The sequence below is a fragment of the Callospermophilus lateralis genome, chromosome 2 (assembly GCF_048772815.1).
Source record: "Callospermophilus lateralis isolate mCalLat2 chromosome 2, mCalLat2.hap1, whole genome shotgun sequence".
NCBI classification, from domain to species: Eukaryota; Metazoa; Chordata; class Mammalia; order Rodentia; family Sciuridae; genus Callospermophilus; species Callospermophilus lateralis.
This window is the reverse complement of record NC_135306.1, coordinates 3,989,547-4,010,192: the sequence shown is the minus strand read 5'-3', so window position 1 is coordinate 4,010,192 and position 20,646 is coordinate 3,989,547. Positions and strand designations below refer to the sequence as shown.

General features: G+C 57.9%; 2 protein-coding genes across 4 annotated transcripts in view; one reads left to right on the top strand and one right to left on the bottom strand.

The window, feature by feature from the left end:
• Positions 1 to 1,853: 1,853 nt before the first annotated feature.
• Positions 1,854 to 9,785, top strand: Cel (carboxyl ester lipase). Its single transcript, XM_076844975.2, has 12 exons — positions 1,854 to 1,919; positions 3,845 to 3,995; positions 4,079 to 4,201; positions 4,425 to 4,622; positions 5,132 to 5,262; positions 5,385 to 5,492; positions 5,638 to 5,755; positions 6,893 to 7,079; positions 7,244 to 7,447; positions 7,894 to 8,091; positions 8,366 to 8,913; positions 9,178 to 9,785. The coding sequence occupies exons 1-12, from the start codon at positions 1,854 to 1,856 to the stop codon at positions 9,783 to 9,785; spliced, it is 2,640 nt and encodes an 879-aa protein (XP_076701090.2).
• Positions 9,786 to 14,604: 4,819 nt separating this feature from the next.
• The window catches only part of Ralgds (ral guanine nucleotide dissociation stimulator), a 41,315-nt gene continuing 35,273 nt past the window's right edge, over positions 14,605 to 20,646 (bottom strand). For all 3 annotated transcript variants that reach the window (XM_077108779.1, XM_077108778.1, XM_076845178.2), the window contains exons 10-18: positions 19,747 to 19,815; positions 19,223 to 19,309; positions 18,789 to 18,821; positions 18,491 to 18,612; positions 18,210 to 18,305; positions 17,722 to 17,923; positions 17,304 to 17,546; positions 16,204 to 16,318; positions 14,605 to 15,456 (exon numbers count right to left, since the gene is read on the bottom strand). In XM_077108779.1, the coding sequence (XP_076964894.1) occupies positions 15,281 to 15,456; positions 16,204 to 16,318; positions 17,304 to 17,546; positions 17,722 to 17,923; positions 18,210 to 18,305; positions 18,491 to 18,612; positions 18,789 to 18,821; positions 19,223 to 19,309; positions 19,747 to 19,815 (1,143 nt within the window). In that variant the 3' untranslated portion in view covers positions 14,605 to 15,280. The remainder of the gene's footprint in view (positions 15,457 to 16,203; positions 16,319 to 17,303; positions 17,547 to 17,721; positions 17,924 to 18,209; positions 18,306 to 18,490; positions 18,613 to 18,788; positions 18,822 to 19,222; positions 19,310 to 19,746; positions 19,816 to 20,646) is intronic.

Sequence of the window (20,646 nt, the reverse complement as noted above, 5' to 3'; positions counted from 1 at the left end):
CGTAATTTGTAAAAGTGTGTTTGCAAATGCAAAATTTGATTAAAAAAAAAAAGTCGAATCCTTTAACAATCCTTTAGCTGGGCTTCACAGAGATGTCTACCTTTCTAAGATAAGAGAAGTTACCAGTTGGGCTGCATAGTAACAGCTGGCAGGGGAGGAAAGAAAGGGGAGAAGAAGCTCCCCCTTCTCAGGTGTGGTCCTTGAAGGGTTAACTTGCCCAGAACAGTGAAAGAAAAAGCTGCTTTTGTGAGAACTTTTTTTCTGCAGACTGGGAACTTCTGAGCCCCTCCCCTTACATGCTGGATGTAAAGTTCTGAAATTACCTGAACTAGGGGTTCAGGAGATTGATTGATTACAGTGAAAGCTGTGCCCTCTGAACCTGGCTGCAGCCAAATAAAACTGTTTCCTGCTCTCTTGTTGCCTCGTGTGTCCCTGCAACAAGGAGGCTGAGGCAGGAGGACCAGAGGGTTGAGGCCAAAGTGGGCAATTTCACAAGACCCTGTTTCAAAATGAAGTGTAGGGGCTAGGGACATAGCTCAGTGTAGAGTGCTTGCAAGTGCAAGAACTAGCTGGGTTCAACCCCCAAACCCACAAATAAATAAATGAACAAAGAGGCCTCCTTCCCTCCTGCCTGCCTACCCTCTGCACTCCTCCTTCCACCTCAGCTTCTAGAACCAAGACCTCAAAAATATCCTGGAGCGAAGTCCCCCCTTCAGGAGAGCTTCCTGTTTCCCAGAATTGGAGCAGCGGGCAGACAACCAGGCCCAGGGGCGTTTCCCTTTCCACTCCTGCCGCCGCCCTTCTTCCCAGTGCCCCCGCCCCTGCCTGCTGCCCTCCCCACCTTTCCCTGCCCTCTGCCCCTGGCATCACAAAGACCAGACGCACAGGTGTGGATCTGCAGACCCCTGCCAGGCCTGGCCTCTGGCCACCCAGGGGCAGCGGGGTCTGTGGTCAGAGCCAGAGGTACAGCTCCTGGGCGGGTCTGGCTGCACCTGGCCAGCCAAGTCCCCACCACCCATGGAAGAGGACTGCACAGTGTGGGGGGCGCCCCAAGGTCTTCAGTGCACGGTGACCTCAGGTGCAGGCGACTCCTCCAAAGCACCCTCTTGGGACTTGGCTCATGGCTATCTGTCACTTGGATAACCTTTTCTGGTTTCAGAGTGACTTGTATTCCCAGAAAAGCTAGTGGCCTCTTTGGAGATAACCACCACCCACCCCTTCTTCTGTTGTCAACTCCCCCAGACCCTGCCTTTCCCTCTCCCTGGCTCTGCCTCTCTCTGCCCGTGTGCCCCAGGGCCCTTGCATGGGCCATTTCCATGGCCAGTCCTTCCTCAGAGATGCCTCCTGTGCTGCCCCCATCCACACAGAGACCCTTGTCACCCCCCAGTGCTGTTTGTCTGGCATTCTGGTCCCTGCCCCTAGCCAGGCTGTGCACCCAGGGGCCTCCAGTAAGAGCTTCTTGAGCAAGCCAGGGTCCGCCAGCTGGTGCCCAGTAGCCCCAGCCACCTCTGCCTAGAAGTCCCACACGAGTCCCTGTCTACTGCGGCTGAGCTAGGGAGCAGGCCAGCACTTCTCTGAAGGGAACACCACCTTCTGGCAAATGAACAGGAGTACAGGGCGCCCAGCACCCAGCCAGGCCCGGCCGGGCAGCCCCACGGTGTCACCTGCCTTTGCTCCCACGAGGCAGTAACCTACACAGGTGCACTGTGGGCACCAGCCAGGCACGTGGAGCAGCCCGCCCTGAGAGATGGCCCCTACTGCCTGAGAGTGTGCTGCGCACTCACTGACCTTGGCTCCAGTTCCATAAATACCCGGGGCGCAGAGGCAGGGCCACCTGGAGGCAGACACTCGCCATGGGGCGCCTGGAGCTGGTCGTCCTGGGCCTCGCCTGCTGCTTGGCTGGGGCAAGTGCTGCAAAGGTAAGCGAGAGCCCCGCAGAGGGGCCGGGCGCCCAGGGGCCCTCTCCTCTCTGACCCAGATCAGGAAACTGTGGGGACAGGGCCTGTAGAAGGGAGGACAGACAGAGCAGTCCCAGCGGAAACAGCCAGAACAAGAGACCCAGCGAGCCCACCAGCCCTGGGGCTGCGGCCGCCCAGGCCCTCCCTGCTAACCCACTCACGTGAGGCGGAGCTCCTGTGAGGCTGGACTTCAGAAAAACCACGAGCGACTGTTGGTGGAGGGCATCGGTGCGATTGTCCACTGCCCGTCTGAGGTTCAGTTGCCTGGGCCCCTTGAAGGATGCTGGCCAAGTCGGGCCATTCTACCTGCAGCCCCGCTGATACCCACCTCCCTGTCTCATGGAAGGGAAGGCAGGGCCCTGGGCAGACAGGCCAAGTGCCCAGCGTCACATAGCCACCACTCCTGTTCTCAGCAGGAATCCGAATCTGGGCAGTTCAAGCCAGGCTCTGGCTCCCAGCGCCACCTCCATGTCTTGCTCCCCCGCAGGGGCACTGAGCCCAGCTTGCCTTGTGCAGGGCTCCCCTCAAGGTAGGGCTGCACCCGCCTTCTGGGGCATCTGCAAAATCTGCCCTTTAACTGGCTTCCCGAGGCGTGAGGAGCAAGTAACAAGTCCCCAACAGACACACAAAGTCAGAGAGGGCGTAGTCCCCGTCCCCAGCAGGACTCACACAGGGCCTCCAGGCCCTCACCGCACTGCCACCCGCCCCTTCTCTGTCCATCCCTCATCCTGCCCCCCAGCCCCCGGGACTCCTTCTTCCAGGTGGCCCTTCTCTACCTACTTCTGCCCCCGGGTCCTGCCCCAGAACCTGGAAGTCAGGGACCTGGCACTGGGTCCCTTCTGTCACAGAGGGGAAGTCATTATTTTTCTTGGGAGGGTTTTTGGGGTTCCCCCCACGGCTCTGGTCCCCCACCGACAGTCATCGCTCCCTATACTGACACTTATTCCAGGTCCCCACACCCCAAAGCCCCCACCCTGAAGCCCTCAGACCCGTCTCAACCACTCACAGACCCCTCTGAGAGGGACTGTCTCCTCCCTGGAGCGCTGGCTTGGCCCTCTGCCTCCTCCCAGTGGCTTGGGGGGATGGAACGAGGAAGTCGGGGGCCCTGCCAGTATGGCAGGGTGTCCAGCAGTGTCAAGAGGCTCCCTCTGGTCCACAGTCCCTGCCGGCCCCGCTCTCCCACCTGGTGTGACAGGGGTCCGGCAGCTTAGGCTTCAGACCGGGGTGCAGGCCTGCTTCCTGCCACCTAGGACCTGGCTCAGGAGAGCCAGAGAGCTGGGGCTGCCACCACTCTCCACACAAGGGGAGCGGCTCTGGGCGGACAGGAGGCAGTGCCCAGAGGGCGCAGGCTGGGCAGCCACTTCCCAGCAGGGGGACTTTAAGCAGGAAGGCCGCTGAGCCTCAGCTCCTCCGGGGCAGCAAGCAGCTGAGCCCCTACCTCCAGGACCCTTGTGGGGATGGACATGTCAGCCCGTGTGGGGCAGCGCAGACCGAGACACCCGGAGCAGTTCTGCTGGCTGGGGTGGGATGGGGAGCTCTCAGGTGGGTCTCCCCACCGTCTGGTGGTCTGCTGGCCCTGGGGGAGGCTCTGAGGCGTCCCGTCTTACAGATCAGGAAACTGAGGCTCCAGGTCTCAGACAGGCAGCTTCGGCCAGAACCCACACGTCCACGCTGGCTGAGGGGCAACTCTGGATCTCTGGGGCTAGGGTGAGGGACAGGAAGCCAGGCCCTCCAGCACGCTGGGCGAGGAGCAGCGGCCTGCCTTCTTGGGGCCTCCTTTGATGCTGTCTCTGGGGAGCCTCTGGCCTCTGGTGCCTGCTTGGCTGGCCACTCTGGATTCAGGCCAGCCAGGCCCCAGTCTGCTGACCTTACTGCCTCTCCACCAGCTGGGTGCCGTGTACACCGAAGGAGGCTTCGTGGAAGGTGTCAACAAGAAGCTGAGCCTCCTGGGTGGCGACTCTGTCGACATCTTCAAGGGCATCCCCTTTGCCACTGCCAAGACCCTGGAGAACCCCCAGCGTCACCCCGGCTGGCAAGGTGGGCACCGTGGGCGCTGGGCCAGCCTGGGTGGGTGGTGAGGGCCCTGCCCTCCTCACACCAGCCCCTCCCACTGCCCGCAGGGACCCTGAAGGCCAAGGACTTCAAGAAGCGCTGCCTGCAGGCCACCATCACCCAGGACAACACCTATGGGGATGAAGATTGCCTCTACCTCAACATTTGGGTGCCCCAGGGCAAGAAGCAAGGTCTGCCTCTCAACCCCAAAGGAAACCCCACATCAGAGCCCTGCCCCCGGCCATGTCTGGGGGCTGCCAGCTGAGCTCCCTGGAAATCAACACAGAGTGGGGGGGAGGCGCCCACCTCTGGTCCCCAGCCCGGGAGAAGGTGCCTGCTGCAGGGGGGCAGGGGAATGGCTGAGGAGGGGGCTGCAGGGGCATCTGAGTCACCTGGCCTATTCCTGCGTCGCAGTCTCCCAGGACCTGCCGGTGATGATCTGGATCTACGGAGGCGCATTCCTCATGGGGGCTGGCCACGGTGCCAACTTCCTCAATAACTACCTGTATGACGGGCAGGAGATAGCCACACGTGGGAACGTCATCGTTGTCACCTTCAACTACCGCGTCGGCCCCCTGGGCTTCCTCAGCACGGGGGACGCCAACCTGCCAGGTCTGTGGGAGGCTCTGGGGTGGGTCCTGCGAGCTCTGAGTCCAGGAGGAAGATGTCCTCAGCACCCCTTGGCCCCAGAAAGATCCTGAGAACCCCACAGAAAGGCCAGAATCCCATTCCCAGAGCCAGGAAGCTAAGCTGAGTAACCTAGGGAAACAGGAGGCTGCGAGGGGCCAAGTGGAGTGGGGCAGGGAAGCCCGGGGAGACCAGATGACACACTGGGGCAGAGTCAGGGGTGGACACTGAAGCCACAGGACAGGCAACAGGAGGGACTGTGGCAGGGACGGGGAGATGAGCAGGCCTGGCCATACTACTGCCCTTCCCTGTCCCCAGCTCCACATCCCTTCATCAAGTGTCTTGGGGCCCCGTTTGCCCCAGGATCTCAATGCCACTGAGGACAATTCCCTCCTCCCATGTTGTTTCACCTGCTGAGCCAGCCCTGGGTGCCCGCAGCCCCCTGCCAGCCCCAGCTCAGGTCTGGACAGACTCCTCCCCTCACCCTGTCCCAGGTAACTATGGCCTTCGAGACCAGCACATGGCCATCGCCTGGGTGAAGAGGAACATTGCAGCCTTTGGGGGGGACCCCAACAACATCACCATCTTTGGAGAATCAGCGGGAGGTGCCAGTGTCTCTCTTCAGGTTGGTGGGTCCCTAAGAGGAGGGCTTTCTGCAGGCTTTGGAGGGGCAAGGGGGAGCCTGGAGTACCCTGGCTGGTGTCCTCAGCCAGGGCGAGCCTGGCTGACAAGACTTCCGTATTGCAGACCCTCTCCCCCTACAACAAGGGCCTTATCCGGCGAGCCATCAGCCAGAGCGGTGTGGCCCTGAGCCCCTGGGCCATCCAGAAAGACCCACTCTTCTGGGCCAAGAAGGTAAGTGGAGGAGGGCAGGGAATGGCAGGCTCTGGCTCTGCTAGAGCCCCCAGGCTCCCTCCTGCTTTCTACCGTCCGCCTGGATCCTATCCTTGCCCTAGACTGCTCCCTGCCTGGTCACCGGCCTACCTTACTCTGCCCCCAGGTTGCCAAAAAAGTGGGCTGTCCCTTGGATGACACCGCCAGGCTGGCCAGGTGTCTGAAGATCACCGACCCCCACGCCCTAACCATGGCCTACAAGGTGCCCCTGGCAGACCTGGAGTGTGAGTGGGTGCTGCTGGGGGAGAGCGGGGACCTGTGGGGTGGGAGGCCACTGCCAGGCAAGGCCAAGCTCCTGGAGAGGAGAGGAAGGCGCCGGGCCTGGGGCCAGGCCTGTCACTCACTGGCTTGTGTCCCTAGACAGCTCAGTGTCCCACTGCACCCCCTGCAGGCCTCAGGGGCTCCTGGAGGGAGGGGTCTCCTACTGTGTGTGAGCCATGGTGCCCCCTTTGAGAAGCTGATGACATGGGCCCCATACCCCCAACAACAACGTACGCGCAAGGACTCACGCACATTTTAGAGAGGTCCCCAGGCCCAGCGTCCCGTGCTCCACACCCTCTCCCTCTTCCTCCCGCAGCTCATTCAGCAAACACTGGCTGAGCATCTACAGTGCTGGCCCCCGCAGGCCCTGGCAGGGACTCCCCTGCTTGCAGGCTTGGCAGCTAGAGTCCCGCTCTCTCTCTCAAAGCAAATCTAAGGAAGCCTTATGTTTGCCTCTTTAACTACTGCAATTGCAAAGCCAAAGCCAAAGAAAATCATAGGGCTCAAATGCAAACCGATCTTTTTTCCACCCGTTTTGGGTGTGGGGATAAACCCAGGGCCTTGTGCTTGCTAAGCATGCTCTCTACCAACAACACAGCTATCTGAAGGAGTGGAACTAAAGCCACGGCCTCACCCTGCCCTGAACCAGCTATCGGGTCCTCTGGGTGCTGGTCGGGGTTCTGGAAGGCTGCAGACTTGCCCGAGGCGGAACCCAACCTGGTAGTGGGCACCTCCTCCTCCCTCACTCTCAGCTCTTTCTTGTTCCTGATTCAGGCTGAGTGAGAAGAGAGGGAGGAGGGGGGTGCCTGCCCCTGGGGCGAGAGGACGAGGCCCCAAGGTTTGCAGACATGTTGATTGCCGCAGCTGGAGGGGGGTCACGGCATCCAGCGGTGGAGGCCAGGGATGCTGCGCCCCCTCCCACCCTGCACAGGACAGCACGTCCCACAGCGAAGCGTTATCCAGTCCCAAAGTGTCCAGGTCCAGGGTTGAGAATCTCTGATAGACCAGGGAAGGAAGGAGATGGACTCAGGCTATACAAGGCCGATGGGAGGGCCAGGTGGACACGGTGAGGTCCAAGAGCCCCTTGTCTCTCCACCCAGACCCCGTGCTTCACTATCTGGCCTTCATCCCGGTCATCGATGGAGACTTCATCCCTGATGACCCCGTCCACCTGTTCGCCAATGCTGCTGACACAGACTTCTTAGCAGGCACCAACAACATGGATGGCCACCTCTTTGCAGGCGTGGACTTGCCGGCCATCAACAAGAACAACCAGGACATCACAGAGTGAGCAGGGGCACAGGACCCCAGGGTCACATGCTGGAGGACAGCTGGGGAGGCTAGCAAAGGCTCAGCAGGCGGTTGAGTGCAGGAAGTCGGTGCCAGGTTGGGGTGGTACTAGGGGAGGGTGGTTCTAGGTGGAGGGTCCAGTGCCTGCTTGTTCCCTTCAGAGAGGACTTCTACAGGCTGGTCAGCGGGCTCACTGTCACCAAGGGGCTCAGGGGTGCCCAGGCCACCTTCGACATCTACACTGAGTCCTGGGCCCAGGACCCCTCCCAGGTGACCAGGAAAAAGACTGTGGTGGACCTGGAGACTGACATTCTTTTCCTGATGCCCACAGAGATCGCCCTGACACAGCACAGAGCCAAAGCCAAGTGAGATTCTGAGAAGTGGGTGCCTTCCTGGGGGGAGGGGCCATCTAAGATGCTTCACCTTACTTCTGAGGCCTCTTGGCCGACTAAACAAATACAGTAAGCTTCCCATCAGTCAAGGCAAAAAGGGAAACAAATGTGGACACATACCTTATCTTGTTCAATCAAAAGAGAAGTGCAAATTCACGTGGAGAGGAAAAAGCCCTTTCTTGATACTAAATTACAGGAGCAAGGTGCCTCAAACATCTTACAGAGGTGAGGCATAAACATGATCGAACTGTGGAATTCATGAATTTGGGCTGTGGCTCTTCCTTCCCCAGGTGTGAATACCCCACTTTTTTCATGAGTTTGGGTGGGAATTCCCCAGCTCCTTTTCTGCTCCCCACTGGCCTCCCCCAGGGCCCACTTCCAAGTGTCCCTTCCAACCCGGCTGTCTGTCCACCCCTCAGGAGTGCCCACACCTACTTCTACCTGTTTTCCCATCCCTCTCGGATGCCCGTCTACCCCAAATGGATGGGGGCCGACCACGCTGATGACCTCCAGTATGTCTTTGGAAAACCCTTTGCCACCCCACTGGGCTACCGGCCCCAGGACAGGACTGTCTCCAAGGCCATGATCGCCTACTGGACCAACTTTGCCAGAAGCGGGTAAGGTGTGGGTTGAGCCAACAAGGCCTCCTGCCGCTGCCCCCTGCCTGCCAGGGGAGACTTGGGCAAGTCATTTAGCCCCGAGCCTCCGTGTCCCCTTCTGGACCTGAGGATAAAAGCTGCCCACAGAGCCCAGGACCTCAGCCAACGCTGGGCCACAGATGGGTCTTCAGAGGGCCAGGGCTGTGCAGGGTGTGGACATGGAGCTGCCAGGGCTCAGAGCTGCAGCCTCCCAGGAGCCCTCGGACCTGCCCAGCCTCTTCTCACTCTGCAGGGACCCCAACATGGGCCACTCGGCCGTGCCCACACATTGGTACCCATACACCCTGGAGGACGGCAGTTACCTGGAGATCACCAAGAAGATGGACAGTAGTTCCATGAAGCAGCACCTGAGGGCCCACTACCTGCAGTACTGGACGCAGACCTACCGGGCACTGCCCACAGTGGTGGGTGAGGGGGCCACCCCAGGGGCCCCCGCCAACGACTCCCTGGCCCCCCAACTCCCCCCCGCCAATGACTCCCGTCCCCCCCCACTCCCACCCGCCAACGACTCCCGTCCCCCCCCACTCCCACCCGCCAACGACTCCCGTCCCCCCCTATTCCCACCCGCCAACGACTCCCTGACCCCCCCACTCCCACCCGCCAACGACTCCCTGACCCCCCCACTCCCACCCGCCAACGACTCCCTGACCCCCCCACTCCCACCCGCCAACGACTCCCGTCCCCCCCTATTCCCACCCGCCAACGACTCCCTGACCCCCCCACTCCCACCCGCCAACGACTCCCGTCCCCCCCCACTCCCACCCGCCAACGACTCCCGTCCCCTCCCATTCCCCCCCGCCAACGACTCCCGTCCCCCCCTATTCCCACCCGCCAACGACTCCCGTCCCCCCCTATTCCCACCCGCCAACGACTCCCGTCCCCCCCTATTCCCACCCGCCAACGACTCTCTGGCCCCCCCACTCCCACCCGCCAACGACTCCCGTCCCCCCCTATTCCCACCCGCCAACGACTCCCGTCCCCCCCTATTCCCACCCGCCAACGACTCCCTGACCCCCCCACTCCCACCCGCCAACGACTCCCTGACCCCCCCACTCCCACCCGCCAACGACTCCCTGACCCCCCCACTCCCACCCGCCAACGACTCCCGTCCCCCCCTATTCCCACCCGCCAACGACTCCCTGACCCCCCCACTCCCACCCGCCAACGACTCCCGTCCCCCCCCACTCCCACCCGCCAACGACTCCCGTCCCCTCCCATTCCCCCCCGCCAACGACTCCCGTCCCCCCCTATTCCCACCCGCCAACGACTCCCGTCCCCCCCTATTCCCACCCGCCAACGACTCCCGTCCCCCCCTATTCCCACCCGCCAACGACTCTCTGGCCCCCCCACTCCCACCCGCCAACGACTCCCGTCCCCCCCTATTCCCACCCGCCAACGACTCCCGTCCCCCCCTATTCCCACCCGCCAACGACTCCCGTCCCCCTCTATTCCCACCCACCAACGACTCCCGTCCCCCCCTATTCCCACCCGCCAACGACTCTCTGGCCCCCCCACTCCCACCCTCCAACGACTCCCTGGCCCTCCCAGTACCCCGTGTGGACCAGTCCCAGGCCCCCCAGCACCCCGTGGATGACCCCCAGGCTGTAGCAGCACCTCCCACGGACAATCCCGAGGGGCTTAGATTCCTGTAGTCACTGACTCCTTTCTTCTGTGTTTCAGGAGCCTCAGCCCCATGAGGCCACAAGGGTGGGACCCCAGGGTCCACCTCTTCTCTTGAGCTCTTTTGAATAAAACTGCATCTCTTTTGTCTGTTGTCTGTCTTTGCTTCAAGATTAAAGGGAGGAGGGGCTGTCAGTCGTCCTTAATAGCAACAGGCATTTGGTCTAATGCTACAGGTCATCTGGCTCAGGTGCCAGGCTGCAGAATGTTTAAAGTCTGATCTTCATTTTAGAGAAGGGACAGGGGCAGGGGTGGAGTATGGGGGTCTTTTGCTGGCAGGAATCGGCACCCAGTCCTGGTAAACCAGCTGTCAGCTTCCCTGGAGCCCCAGCTCTGGAGGCACCTGGCAGAGGGTCCAACTGTCTGGGGCCCTTTGGGTCCAATCAGTGGTGCACGGGGTGGCGGGTGCTGGGACTGACTTGTGGGTGGCAGGGTGCGTGGAAGGCCACTGTGGCCTTAAGCGGCATGTTGCCATTCTCCCCAAACACAAAACAGCAGGGACAGGAGTTTGGGGGTCTGGAGCAAGGATTCCAGAGGATTGTCATGTAAGGGAAAGGTGCCAGGGCCTGAGGGACGGAGGAGGCAAGTCCCTCGCCACGGGCTGGTCCTCTTCCTGGGGGACTTCCTCGCCACCTTGTAAGCCTGACTGTGCCACTTCCCCTACCTGGTGCCGAATTCCACAAGTTCCTATTTGGTGATCAGAGAAAGCCAGCAAGACAAGTGTCAAATGTCCTGCTTCGTCCTCCGCTGTAGGAGGGCAGCCGCATGGGTCAGGAACGGTGGTCCTTGCAAGTGCTGTTGTTATTATTATTACTTTTTGAGCTGGCATCTCACTGCGTTGCTCAGCCTGGTCTCAAACTCATGGGCTCCATCAATCCTCCTACCTCACTCCAGAGGACTGAAGTGCACACCGCACACCAAGCCACAAAAGTTCTATTCAGGAGAAGGGTTACGTGGCATTGATCCACCCACACGGTCAGCAGCCATCACACTATTAGTTCCAAATTCTTCATCAGCCCCAATGGAAGCTCCGTGGCCACTGACCCTGAGCTCACCGTTCCCCACTCCCACGGCCTGGAACTTCCACTCTGCTTTCTGTCCCCATGAATCCGCCTATTCCAGATGTTTCTTCGAGGCCATCACAATGTTCTCGGGTTCGTCCTCGCTGTGGCGCTGTGGCCTGGGGAGCCCTCCGTTCCTGGGTGTGGCTGGACCACCTGCCCTTGGAGGCTGCAGGGTATAACGGTGCCCAGGACTCCCGCGGGCCTCCTCATTTCTGCCCAGTGGGTACTGGTGTCCCGTGTGTGTTCCCGTCCCGCTGAGTGATCCAAGTCCTCCGCTTTTCTTCTTTGTCAACCTAGCTAAAGGTCTGTTGATGTCATTGTTCCTTTGAAGAACCAACTTTTGGTTTCACTGAGATTCTCTGTGGCTCTTCTCTTTTCTGTCTCTGGTTAATCTTTATTATTTCCCTCCTTTTGTAGCATTGGATTTAGGGGTCTTTGTTTTTGTTCTAAGCCATACTGTTTTGCAGTTGATTTTATGATTTTAGATTTTTTTTTTGTAGCAGGGATTGAACCCAAGGCCACCTAGCCACTGAGCCACATCCCCAGCCCTTTATATTTTTAACACAGAATCTCACTAAGTTGCTTAGAGCCTCATTAAGTTGCTGAGGCTGGCCTTAAATTTGTAATCCTCTTGCCTCAGCCTCCTGGGTCACTTGGATCACAGGTGTGGGTCATTGCAGCTGGTTTAGATCTTTCCTTTTTTACCGTGGGTGTTCACAGCTCTCCATTCCCTCTGAGCAGCGCTGTCGTGTGTTTTGTTTTTCTACTTGCAGGACATCATGGGGTTCCCCATGATCGCGTCTTTGACCCTCTGGTTGTTTAGAAGTGTGTTGTCTGAATTCTACAGATTCGCCATCAGCCCAGCTCCTTCCCGTTGACTTCTCGTTTCTCCCACTCAACTTGGAAAGAGACTCGGCATGCGTCAATCCTTTAGATGTACCCGCTGTTCCTGGCCTCACACGCGTGTCTGTCCACATGCATCTGAGAGGACGCACCCTCTGCGGCCGCTGAGGTCCTCTAAGGGTTAGGGTTCCTCATCCACCTCTGGTTGGCTCTTCTATTCAATATTGGAAGTGAGGTATTGAAGTCTCCCAGTCTGGATTTCTCCCTTCAATTAGGTCCATTTTGCCTCTTATATTTTGTGCATGTTATTAGTTGTGCATGTTTCAATTTTATCTTCTTGATGAAACTTCTATCGGTATATACAGACCTTCCTTGTCTACTGCTACTTTCTGACGTAAAATTTTACCTGATATTATAGCTGTTATTAAAATGAACTATTATTATGGAATATCTTTCCCTATCTTTGTGTCAAAGTGAGTTTTTTGAATACAGCATGCTTTTCTTTTAAAGCTCATTCTGCCCATCTCTGCCCTTTAGAGAATCTAACCCATTTATATTTACAGCAAGTATTGAGAGGGAAGGTCTCACTTCTGCCATTTAGCTATTTTTTTTTCTGTATGTCTAATATGGTCTTTGCTCAGTTCCTCAAATACTGCTTTTTATGGACTTAGTTTTTTTTAAAAATTTATTTATTTGTGGTGCTGGAAATTGAACCTACGGTTTCTGGCATACCAGGTGAATGCTCTACCACTGAGCTACATCCCCAGTCCCTTCAGTTTTCTGTTTTTTGTAATTAACAGGCAAAGTATTCTAATGTGTATGTATTTATGGATGTATTTTTTTTTGTAGTGTACCATTTTGTTTCTCCTTTTCCTTTACTTCTTTTAGTCATTTTCCTAGTGGTTATCTTTGGGATCACAATTGATTTCTAACCATCTCTTTCCAATACCAACTCAGTGTCAGCAGTACACAAATCCTCATGGATTTCCATTCTTCCCCTTATATTGTTATTGTCATGGACTACATATCTACCTCTACTCACATGGATTCATAATCAGTCTGATGACTTTTGCTTTTAAATCACATATAAAGGAAGAGTTAAGGCCGAGGGCAATCCTGCTGTCTTTTCTGGTCACCTATTGGTGGCTTCTGCCAGCTCTTTATTTCTTTAATGGCTTTGGGTCACAGTCTAAGCCTTTCATTTCAGCCTGAAGGACTAAAAGCATTTCTTGTAAGGCACCTCCTCTAACAACAGTCTTCCTTACGTGTTTTCATCTGGGAACATCTTCAATTTCTCTTATATTCTCAAAGGATGTCTTGCTTCCTCTTTCAGCACATCTTGGTCATGTTGATCCACTGTGTCTAGACTAAAATAGGCTGCTGACCTTACGGAGGATTCCTTGTATATGACAGATTGCTTTTTTCTTCCTACTTTCAGGATTTTCTCTTTTGACAATCTGTCTGTAGTGTGTTTTGGTGTAGATCTCTTTGAATCTACAGTTTGAAACTTACTGAACTTATTAGGTATGCCTATTTACACACTCCAGCAAATTTGTGAATTTGAATAAAAGTTAATAAAAGAAATAAAGGGAGAATCAAAATGATACACTACAAAAAACTATTCAAAATTCATGGGCATTCAAACACTTGGCATGCTAGTTTCCCTCATTCTTTCCTTTCTGCTCCTCAGACAGAAGAAGTTCAAGGGTCTTATCTTCAAGTGCACTGACTCTTTCTTCTTCCTACTCGGATGTGCTGTTGAATCCCTCCAGTGCATTTTTCATTTTGGTCATTATAGTTTGCAGTTTCAAACTGGCTCCTTTTTATCATTCCTATCTCCTTATTGAATTGCCCATTGTCCATACATAATTCACTGATTTTGGGTCCATGATTCATTGAGCTCACTGAGCATATTTGATGCAAGGATGTGCTATCTCTGGCTACTAATTCCTCAGGAATAGTTTCTATCAAAGACTTTTTATTTTTCTTCCTGCAAGTGAACCATATTTTCCTTTCTTTGTTTTTTGATTTGGGAAAAACTGAACACTGAGTACTATGATGATTGCTCTGAAAAGCAGATGGTCCCTCCCAGGAGCTGATTCTGTGGCTTGTGGAAGGCTGTCTCCTGTTTCTACTGTGACTCTTGCAGACTGTTTTTGTGAGGACTGAATTCCGTGTTGTGTGCAGTCTGTCAGTTTTCTGTTCCTTTGTCTCTGGGGGTCACCTGTGATGGAGGTTTCCTGAACTGTTGAATCTCAGCGGTGTCTTCCTTGGTCACTGTGTCTGATCGTGTTCCTAAGCAGGGGATTTCAGTAGTCCCCTCCCACCCCCAAATTGACGTTTGTTTCCCTGGAGAGACTGAACCCTGGAGCTTCCTACTCTGCCAATTTCTGTTGCAAATGCTATTTGTAGATACCAACATTTCAGAGGTTGCTCCATACTCTGTGAAACACCCCGATCTCTAGTCCTAGGAGTTCTGAGGGGCCCTCTGCACACGACCCAGCTTACTGAGACTGAGATGAATGTGTGCCCCATGTACGCTATACATGTTTCCTTCAGCATGCCTCAGAAGAGCGGCTGGCCCTTCTTACATCTACAAAGAATAAACTGAGAATCCCGTGAGATTTCCTGTTTCAACATGAAATGAGAAAGTCTGTCCCATTTATGTTAATACAGGCAATGAAAGAACAAAACCATAATGACCAGGTTGTAGTAGAAACAGAATTTTAATATAATATTCAAGTCTAGCATTTTCTATTTACAACAAATAAATATTGCCCCAACCCAATCAGTAAACTTTTTTTTTTTTTTTGCTTTTTGCTTTTTATACAAATATTCAACCCCTCCCCCTCCCCCAAGCCCTCCTTCCCCCAAACCCCGTCTCACGTGGTCTCGTAAAGCCCAGGATGCAGTGGTGAATGGCACTTTCAGTGGCAGGAGATTCGACACCAATGGAGCTGTCCTCACTTGCCAGGTGAAGAGTGTGGCCCACGAGAGGGCTTCTCTCTCCGCTCCCAGGGCGGGCGGGGTGTGTGGTGGGTGACACCCTTGCTCTCAGCTGGCCCTGGAGATGGACTCTTTGGTGCAGCCTGAGAAAGGCTAGAGTGGTGGGAGGAGGGGCCGGGACCCCAGGATGGTCACAGGCGAATGCTGTGGGCACCAGGAGAGAACTGCAGTGCTCAGACCCGCTGGGTGAGGGGTGCCCTGGGGTCCCCGCGGGCACAGGTGGTAGTGACTTGCACCTGAGAAGGTGTCAGGAACGGTATAGAGGGCAGTGGCCAGGGGCAGGCAGAGCACCATGCCTACTGGCAGCGCTTCTTAGCCAAAGTCACCTAGTCCTCTGTCGCAGAGAGCAGAAGGCACCTAAGGCAGCGGGTGGTCCACGGAGGCCAGGTCAGCCTGTCAACTGGCAGGTGTCAATCCCGGCAGCAGGAGAGGTTCAGGTGAACTGGAGTCTGGGGGTGGCCTGGGCTGGCAGGTGGGTAGAAGGGGGCTGCTTGTCCTGAGCCACTCTAGTCTCTGTGCTCAGCCACTGGCCAGCCCACCTTAGGGAGATGTCCTTAGAAGATGCCCTTGGCAATCCTGAGCCCTTTCTGCTTCATGCGAGGGAGGGTGGAGCTGGCTCCGTGCTTGACCTTTGCCCCCTTGGAGAAGGTCCGCTTCTTCAGGACAAAGTCATAGTTGGCGGTAGAGTTCATGGCGTAGAACACATTGGCGTTTTCAGGGATCTTTAGTTCTGGTGAGAGAGGGGCAGAGGGGTGGTCATGGGATTCACAGGCCCCCACAGGATCCATTACCTGAGTCTCCTTTAGGACAGGCCTGAGATCCCCCAGTCCGGTTCCGGGACCACCAGGGACCCCCTGGGTGCTTTCTGCCTGAAGACAGACTTTGCTGAGGCCCTGATGGGACCTTGTTTAACAGGGTCTGGATCTCCAGAAGCCGCGGCTGGGCCTAGAGCTGGCAATGGGTCACCCATGCCGCCCACAGAGCTGCCTTTCTGGTCCTGGCCCTTCCGAGAGCAGGCTTTGCAGACCCAGCACCTCTCCTGAGTGCTCATGACAATGGCCCCAAGGACCACAGACAGGCAGGCCTCATCCCAGGCCCCCTGTGCACCCCTGGGGACCCAGGCTGCCAGCAAGTCCTTCCTCTGGGTCGTTTCTTGCCAGTCTCCTCTGGCCTGGAGCCTGCTCTCAATCCTGCTGGGCCGAGTCGTGGGGCTGTGACTGTAGTCCTGGCCTCCCCAGGCCTCAGTCTTTTCCGTAAGGCAGGGGCGCCCCCAATCCTGCGCACCAAACCAAAGTGTGCGAGGTGCGGGGAGAGGTTCTAGAATGCGACCCGCGGGGATGATGGGTGTCGCTGCTGACTGGGCTAAGGCTAGCGGGGATGTCCAGGGATGTCCAGGGCCGCCTTGGGGCAGGCACTGTGTGGCCTGGGGCAGGAGTGGTGCTACCTCTCCCCCCACCCCCGCCATCCCATCACTCACTGCGGTCCCCTGAGATGATCTGCAGCAGCTCGTAGTCATCGGGCTCCTCCTCGTCCAGGTTGTGTTTGTCCAGGGCCTTGCGAATGACAGTGGGAGCCTTATCCTGGCTGGTCACCTGGGGCAGAGCAGGGGACAGTCCTTCAGGGCTCAGGCCCTAGAGTGGCCCCCCAGAGTGCAGTGCCAGGGACCCTCCAGAGTCTCCTGCACTCTAAGAGCAGGGGCTCACACTTTCATCCCCTCTGGCTCTCTGAGGGTGGCCTCCTTGGAAGGAAGGGTGGTCTCCTTGGAAGGAAGGGTGGTCCTTCCCCACTGTTCCTAGCCCCCTTCTCCCCAACATAGACTGCTGTGTCCCCCATGTCCCCTGGGGAGCCGTGTGAACCCCAGGGATAACAAGATTGACACATCTGGGGAGCAGATGGCCTCTAATCCAACCCAAGAGAGCCGGGTCTGCTCTGGGCTGGAGGCTGGGGGTGGGTGGCACAGGTCAGAGGCCCAGAGGCCCAACCCTGAGGGCAGCCAGGGCACAGGCAGGGCTCAGACAAAGGTCATGCAGGTGAGTGCTTACTGACAGCCAGGATACCTCCTGGCAGCAGGAGGCTGGGTGCAGGCTGGCACGCTATGGGGCATGCCTGACCCAGCAGGGTAGAGGTGGCCGACGGCTCCCTGCAGCCAGAGGCCTGGACAGGCAGACCCCATTGGCCCTGGGTTCAGAGACATCCAGACTCGCACTGCCGCTGGCCCCTCTGTGGCTGCCACCATGTGGCTGCTCCCACTCTCTTGGCCTGGATCCCTCCCTGCCCCTCCACCAGCCAGTGCCCCATGGAGGCACCCAGAGTCACTGCTGCCTCCTCTGCTCCAACCTCCAGAGCTGTATCTCCTTCCTTAGCAAAGTCAAGGTCAAACCCTGCTCCTGTGGGCCCATTCCTCCCCTCCACTCCCTGAGATGAAGCCCTTGGCATTGACCACTTCTTCTTATTCCCGTCTCCCTTCTTGACCCCTAAAACATCGACTCCAGGAGGGCTTGGGATGGTCCTTGGTGCTCAACATGTCTGCCACCTGGCTAGGTGAGCGCGAGGGGCCACCCCGGCCAGCAGGCTCACCAGGATGCTCTTGTACATGTTGCCGTTGTCCACGTCCAGGCTGACGCGGACGATGCAGCAGTCGCCCACCTGCTGGTTGTAGAGCGGCAGGGAGGAGCTGTAGCTGCAGACCCCCGAGACGGAGCGCTTGTGGGTGCGAGTGGTGGCCACGGGCGTGGTGCAGGCGGACGATGAGGAGGTGCTGCTGGAGGCCGAGCTGATGCCGGAGGTCTCTGGGGAGGACTGGGAGGCCGACTCCCAGAACTGTGGGGGACGGTGACATCAGCAGAAGCCCAGACCCTGTGGGGCACCTGGAGGGCCACTGGAGGGCTGCCAGAGCCGCATTTGTGAGATGGGATTTCCCGGCCCTCGTGTAGATGTGGGGAGGGGTGGGGACGCTCGCACCAGGAGGCAGGGTGGGGGACGGGCAGGTGGGCACCTTCTTTTCCTGGCCATCAGGGGACTCTGGGACGAAGCTCATGTTGATCTCCTCCACATCAGAGCTGGAGGAGCCAGCCGAGTGCACGCTGAGCGCATCTGTGATGTCCCCGCTGCTGAGGTAGGAGCCACACCTGAGCTGGTCACACGACCTGGAGTGGGAGCTGCTGCTGGTGCTGAGTTCTGTGCTGGGGGCCTGGCGGCTGGACAACACGGCTGGCTTACCAGGGGCCCTCGTGAGGGACACATCCCACCCTGTCCCCGTCCCCTGCTGCACTCTGTACAGGGGGTACGGGCTGGAGGCTTGCTCAATCACCAGGACCCACCCCTCCCACCTACAGCCGTCTGAGACCATTCAAAGCGCTGGTTCCCAGAGGAGGAAACCGGGGCCCTGTCACAGGAATGGTCAGAGATGGTGCAGTCCAGTGCTGGTCTGTGTGGCTTAGCCCTGAAGCTCCTCTGGCCCTGGCTGCTGGGTCGGGCACCTACTCGCTCCAGCGCTTCACAATGGCAGTGCTCTTCTTGGTCTTGAGGGTGTTGCTGGCAGACTCAGACGGGGGCTCCAGCTCACAGGACAGGCTGTAGCTACAGGCAGGGACGACGGTGAGGCCACCAGGAGCTGCATGTGGGCCTCTTCCCAGGACCTCCCCAGAAGCTGGACCTGGGGGCCACCGCCCTCCCAGTCTGACACTGACCAAAATCTCAGGTCCCAACCTCTTTGGAGCCAGTCCAGGCCACTCTCAATGTCCCCAGCTCCTGCCCAGCCTCACCTCTCGGCCTCGCTGAGCCGCTCCATGGCTCGGAACCAGGACCCAAAGTGCTCCGCAGGCGCGATGCTGTAGTTGTTGCAGGCTGACTGAAGCAGCTTGATCTGCGCAATGACCTCAAACTCCTGGGCGAGGGGCGGACAGGAGGGTGAGGGGCCCTGTCCAGGCACAGGGCAAGGCAGGGGCTGCCCTCTGGGACTTTGCTTGGGTCCCTCTGCCCCTCCAGGACCCTCTCTGAACCACAGCCACTCCTTGGCAGCCAGCCCAGACCCTTCTCAGTCACCAAACATGTAATGCTCACCTTCCTCCTCTTCTCGAAGTTGATCAACCTCCCCTGCAAGACAGACAACCAGCATTCCTCAGGGAGCCGCCCTCCACCTTTAAGGCCTCCTGCCTCTGCCCCCCACGAGAGCCGCCAGGGGACGGGGCACCTGCACAGGCACAGGCTCTGGGGATAACGGAGACCGAGGCTTTGGGTGAGGAGGCCCTATCGTGGCCACCGCAGGCTGCCTGACCTTCACTCATGCCCACAGCTACCCGAGAGCTATTCCGTCCACGCCCCACAGCCAGGCCGCCTGTGGCACACAGGAGGGTGGTGCGTTGCCCTGCACGGGGCCGCAAAGCTCTCAGCAGCACTGTGGGCTCAGGGGCCAGCAAGGGCTCTCTCCTCCCAAGCCGTGGGACCCAGGACCCCAACCCAGTTCCTGCCCTGCCCCCGGCCTTGGGATCACTCACATACAGATAATCCTTCATGGCAGTGTCCAGCATCACCAGGTCAGTGAGAAACGTGCCCAGGTAGGGGACGGTGCCCTGGATGACACCCTGTGGCATTGGGTGGGGGCTGATAAGTAAGGCCTGAGGCCCTTCCCTGAAGTCTTCTTAGCCTGACCCTAACCCCATGTGGCCTCCCACTGGGAGCAGTCTGGGAACCTTAAGCCACCTCTGTCCCAAGTCCCCCTCCTAGACTCTATGGACCCCAATCTGTCTCTGTGCACCTCCCTGGCTGGCATGTGGCAGATGCCCAAGGTTTTGTGACTCCTGATCACCCCTCCCACCAAAAACTCTGCCAGACCCTGGGTCTGGGGCTTCAGCTCATCCCCCATGATGCCAGCTGGTCAGGGCGTGGCCCCGCCTGGGTCCAGGGAAGATCAGGTTCAATAGGGGCTCAGGGGAAACAGGAGGGAAGGAGTAGGGAGCCCCTTCCTCTCCAGCTCCCCCAGCACCCACATCCCTCCCTGGCCTTGGGCATGGTCACTCACCGATTCCTTTGGCCGCCTCTGGGTTCTCTTGGGATTCATCTCCAGGGTAGCAAACTTGGAGGTCCCCTCCTGCAGGGTGGAGGATGGGGTCAGAGCCTTCCCTTGCCCCTCATCCATCAGTACCCCTGACCTTGGGCCCACGGGCTGGTGCCAAGTTCCTGCTGCCCCTGGCATTCTGCTCCAGCACTCACTAGTGGGGACCCTGAGCTGGCAGCCTGGCCTCTCTGTGCCAGTTTCCTCATCTACAAAGTGGGAACAGGACTACACCTGCCTAGGGGGCAGAGAGGGCTCGGTGCCACATGACTGGCACCGGTGCTGTCCCGACTCGCCCTCGGCAGCACAGTCTGCTCAGAGCACACTTGTTCCTTTTCCTCTTGAGCCTCATCACCTCATGAATTGGCATCTGTACTCTTCCATTTGCCAGATGAGAAAACTGAGGCCCGTGGGGGGTGGTGCTTGGAGGGCAGGCTGTCCACACCTCTCTGGCCAGTGACAGGGTTCTGTCTTTCCCTTGGGAACACTGACGAGGCTCCCGACACGGTGCTTTCATGCCACACACGGGGATTTCAATGTGGGATGCTTCTTCCTGACCTAGCTAGAAAGCGCCCCTTCCAGGGGCCCTGGGCTACCCTGTCCCACGGAACAAGCCTTTCTCTTCACTCCTCGCTGATCTTAGCTTGCATGCCCAGGGGCTCCAGCTAAGCTGAACCTCAAGTGGGGAGAGGGACAAGGTGTCTGGGTTCCTGCGTGCCCCAGCCCCTGGATGGCTCCCGTCTCCACGGGGCCCTGGCAACATTCCCCTGCAGAAAGCTGTCATTCTCCACTCGGGACTCCTGGGGGCCACCGCAGACTGACCAGGGGTCTGGGGTGGAGACACTCTGCTTTCTCCTTTATAGGGAG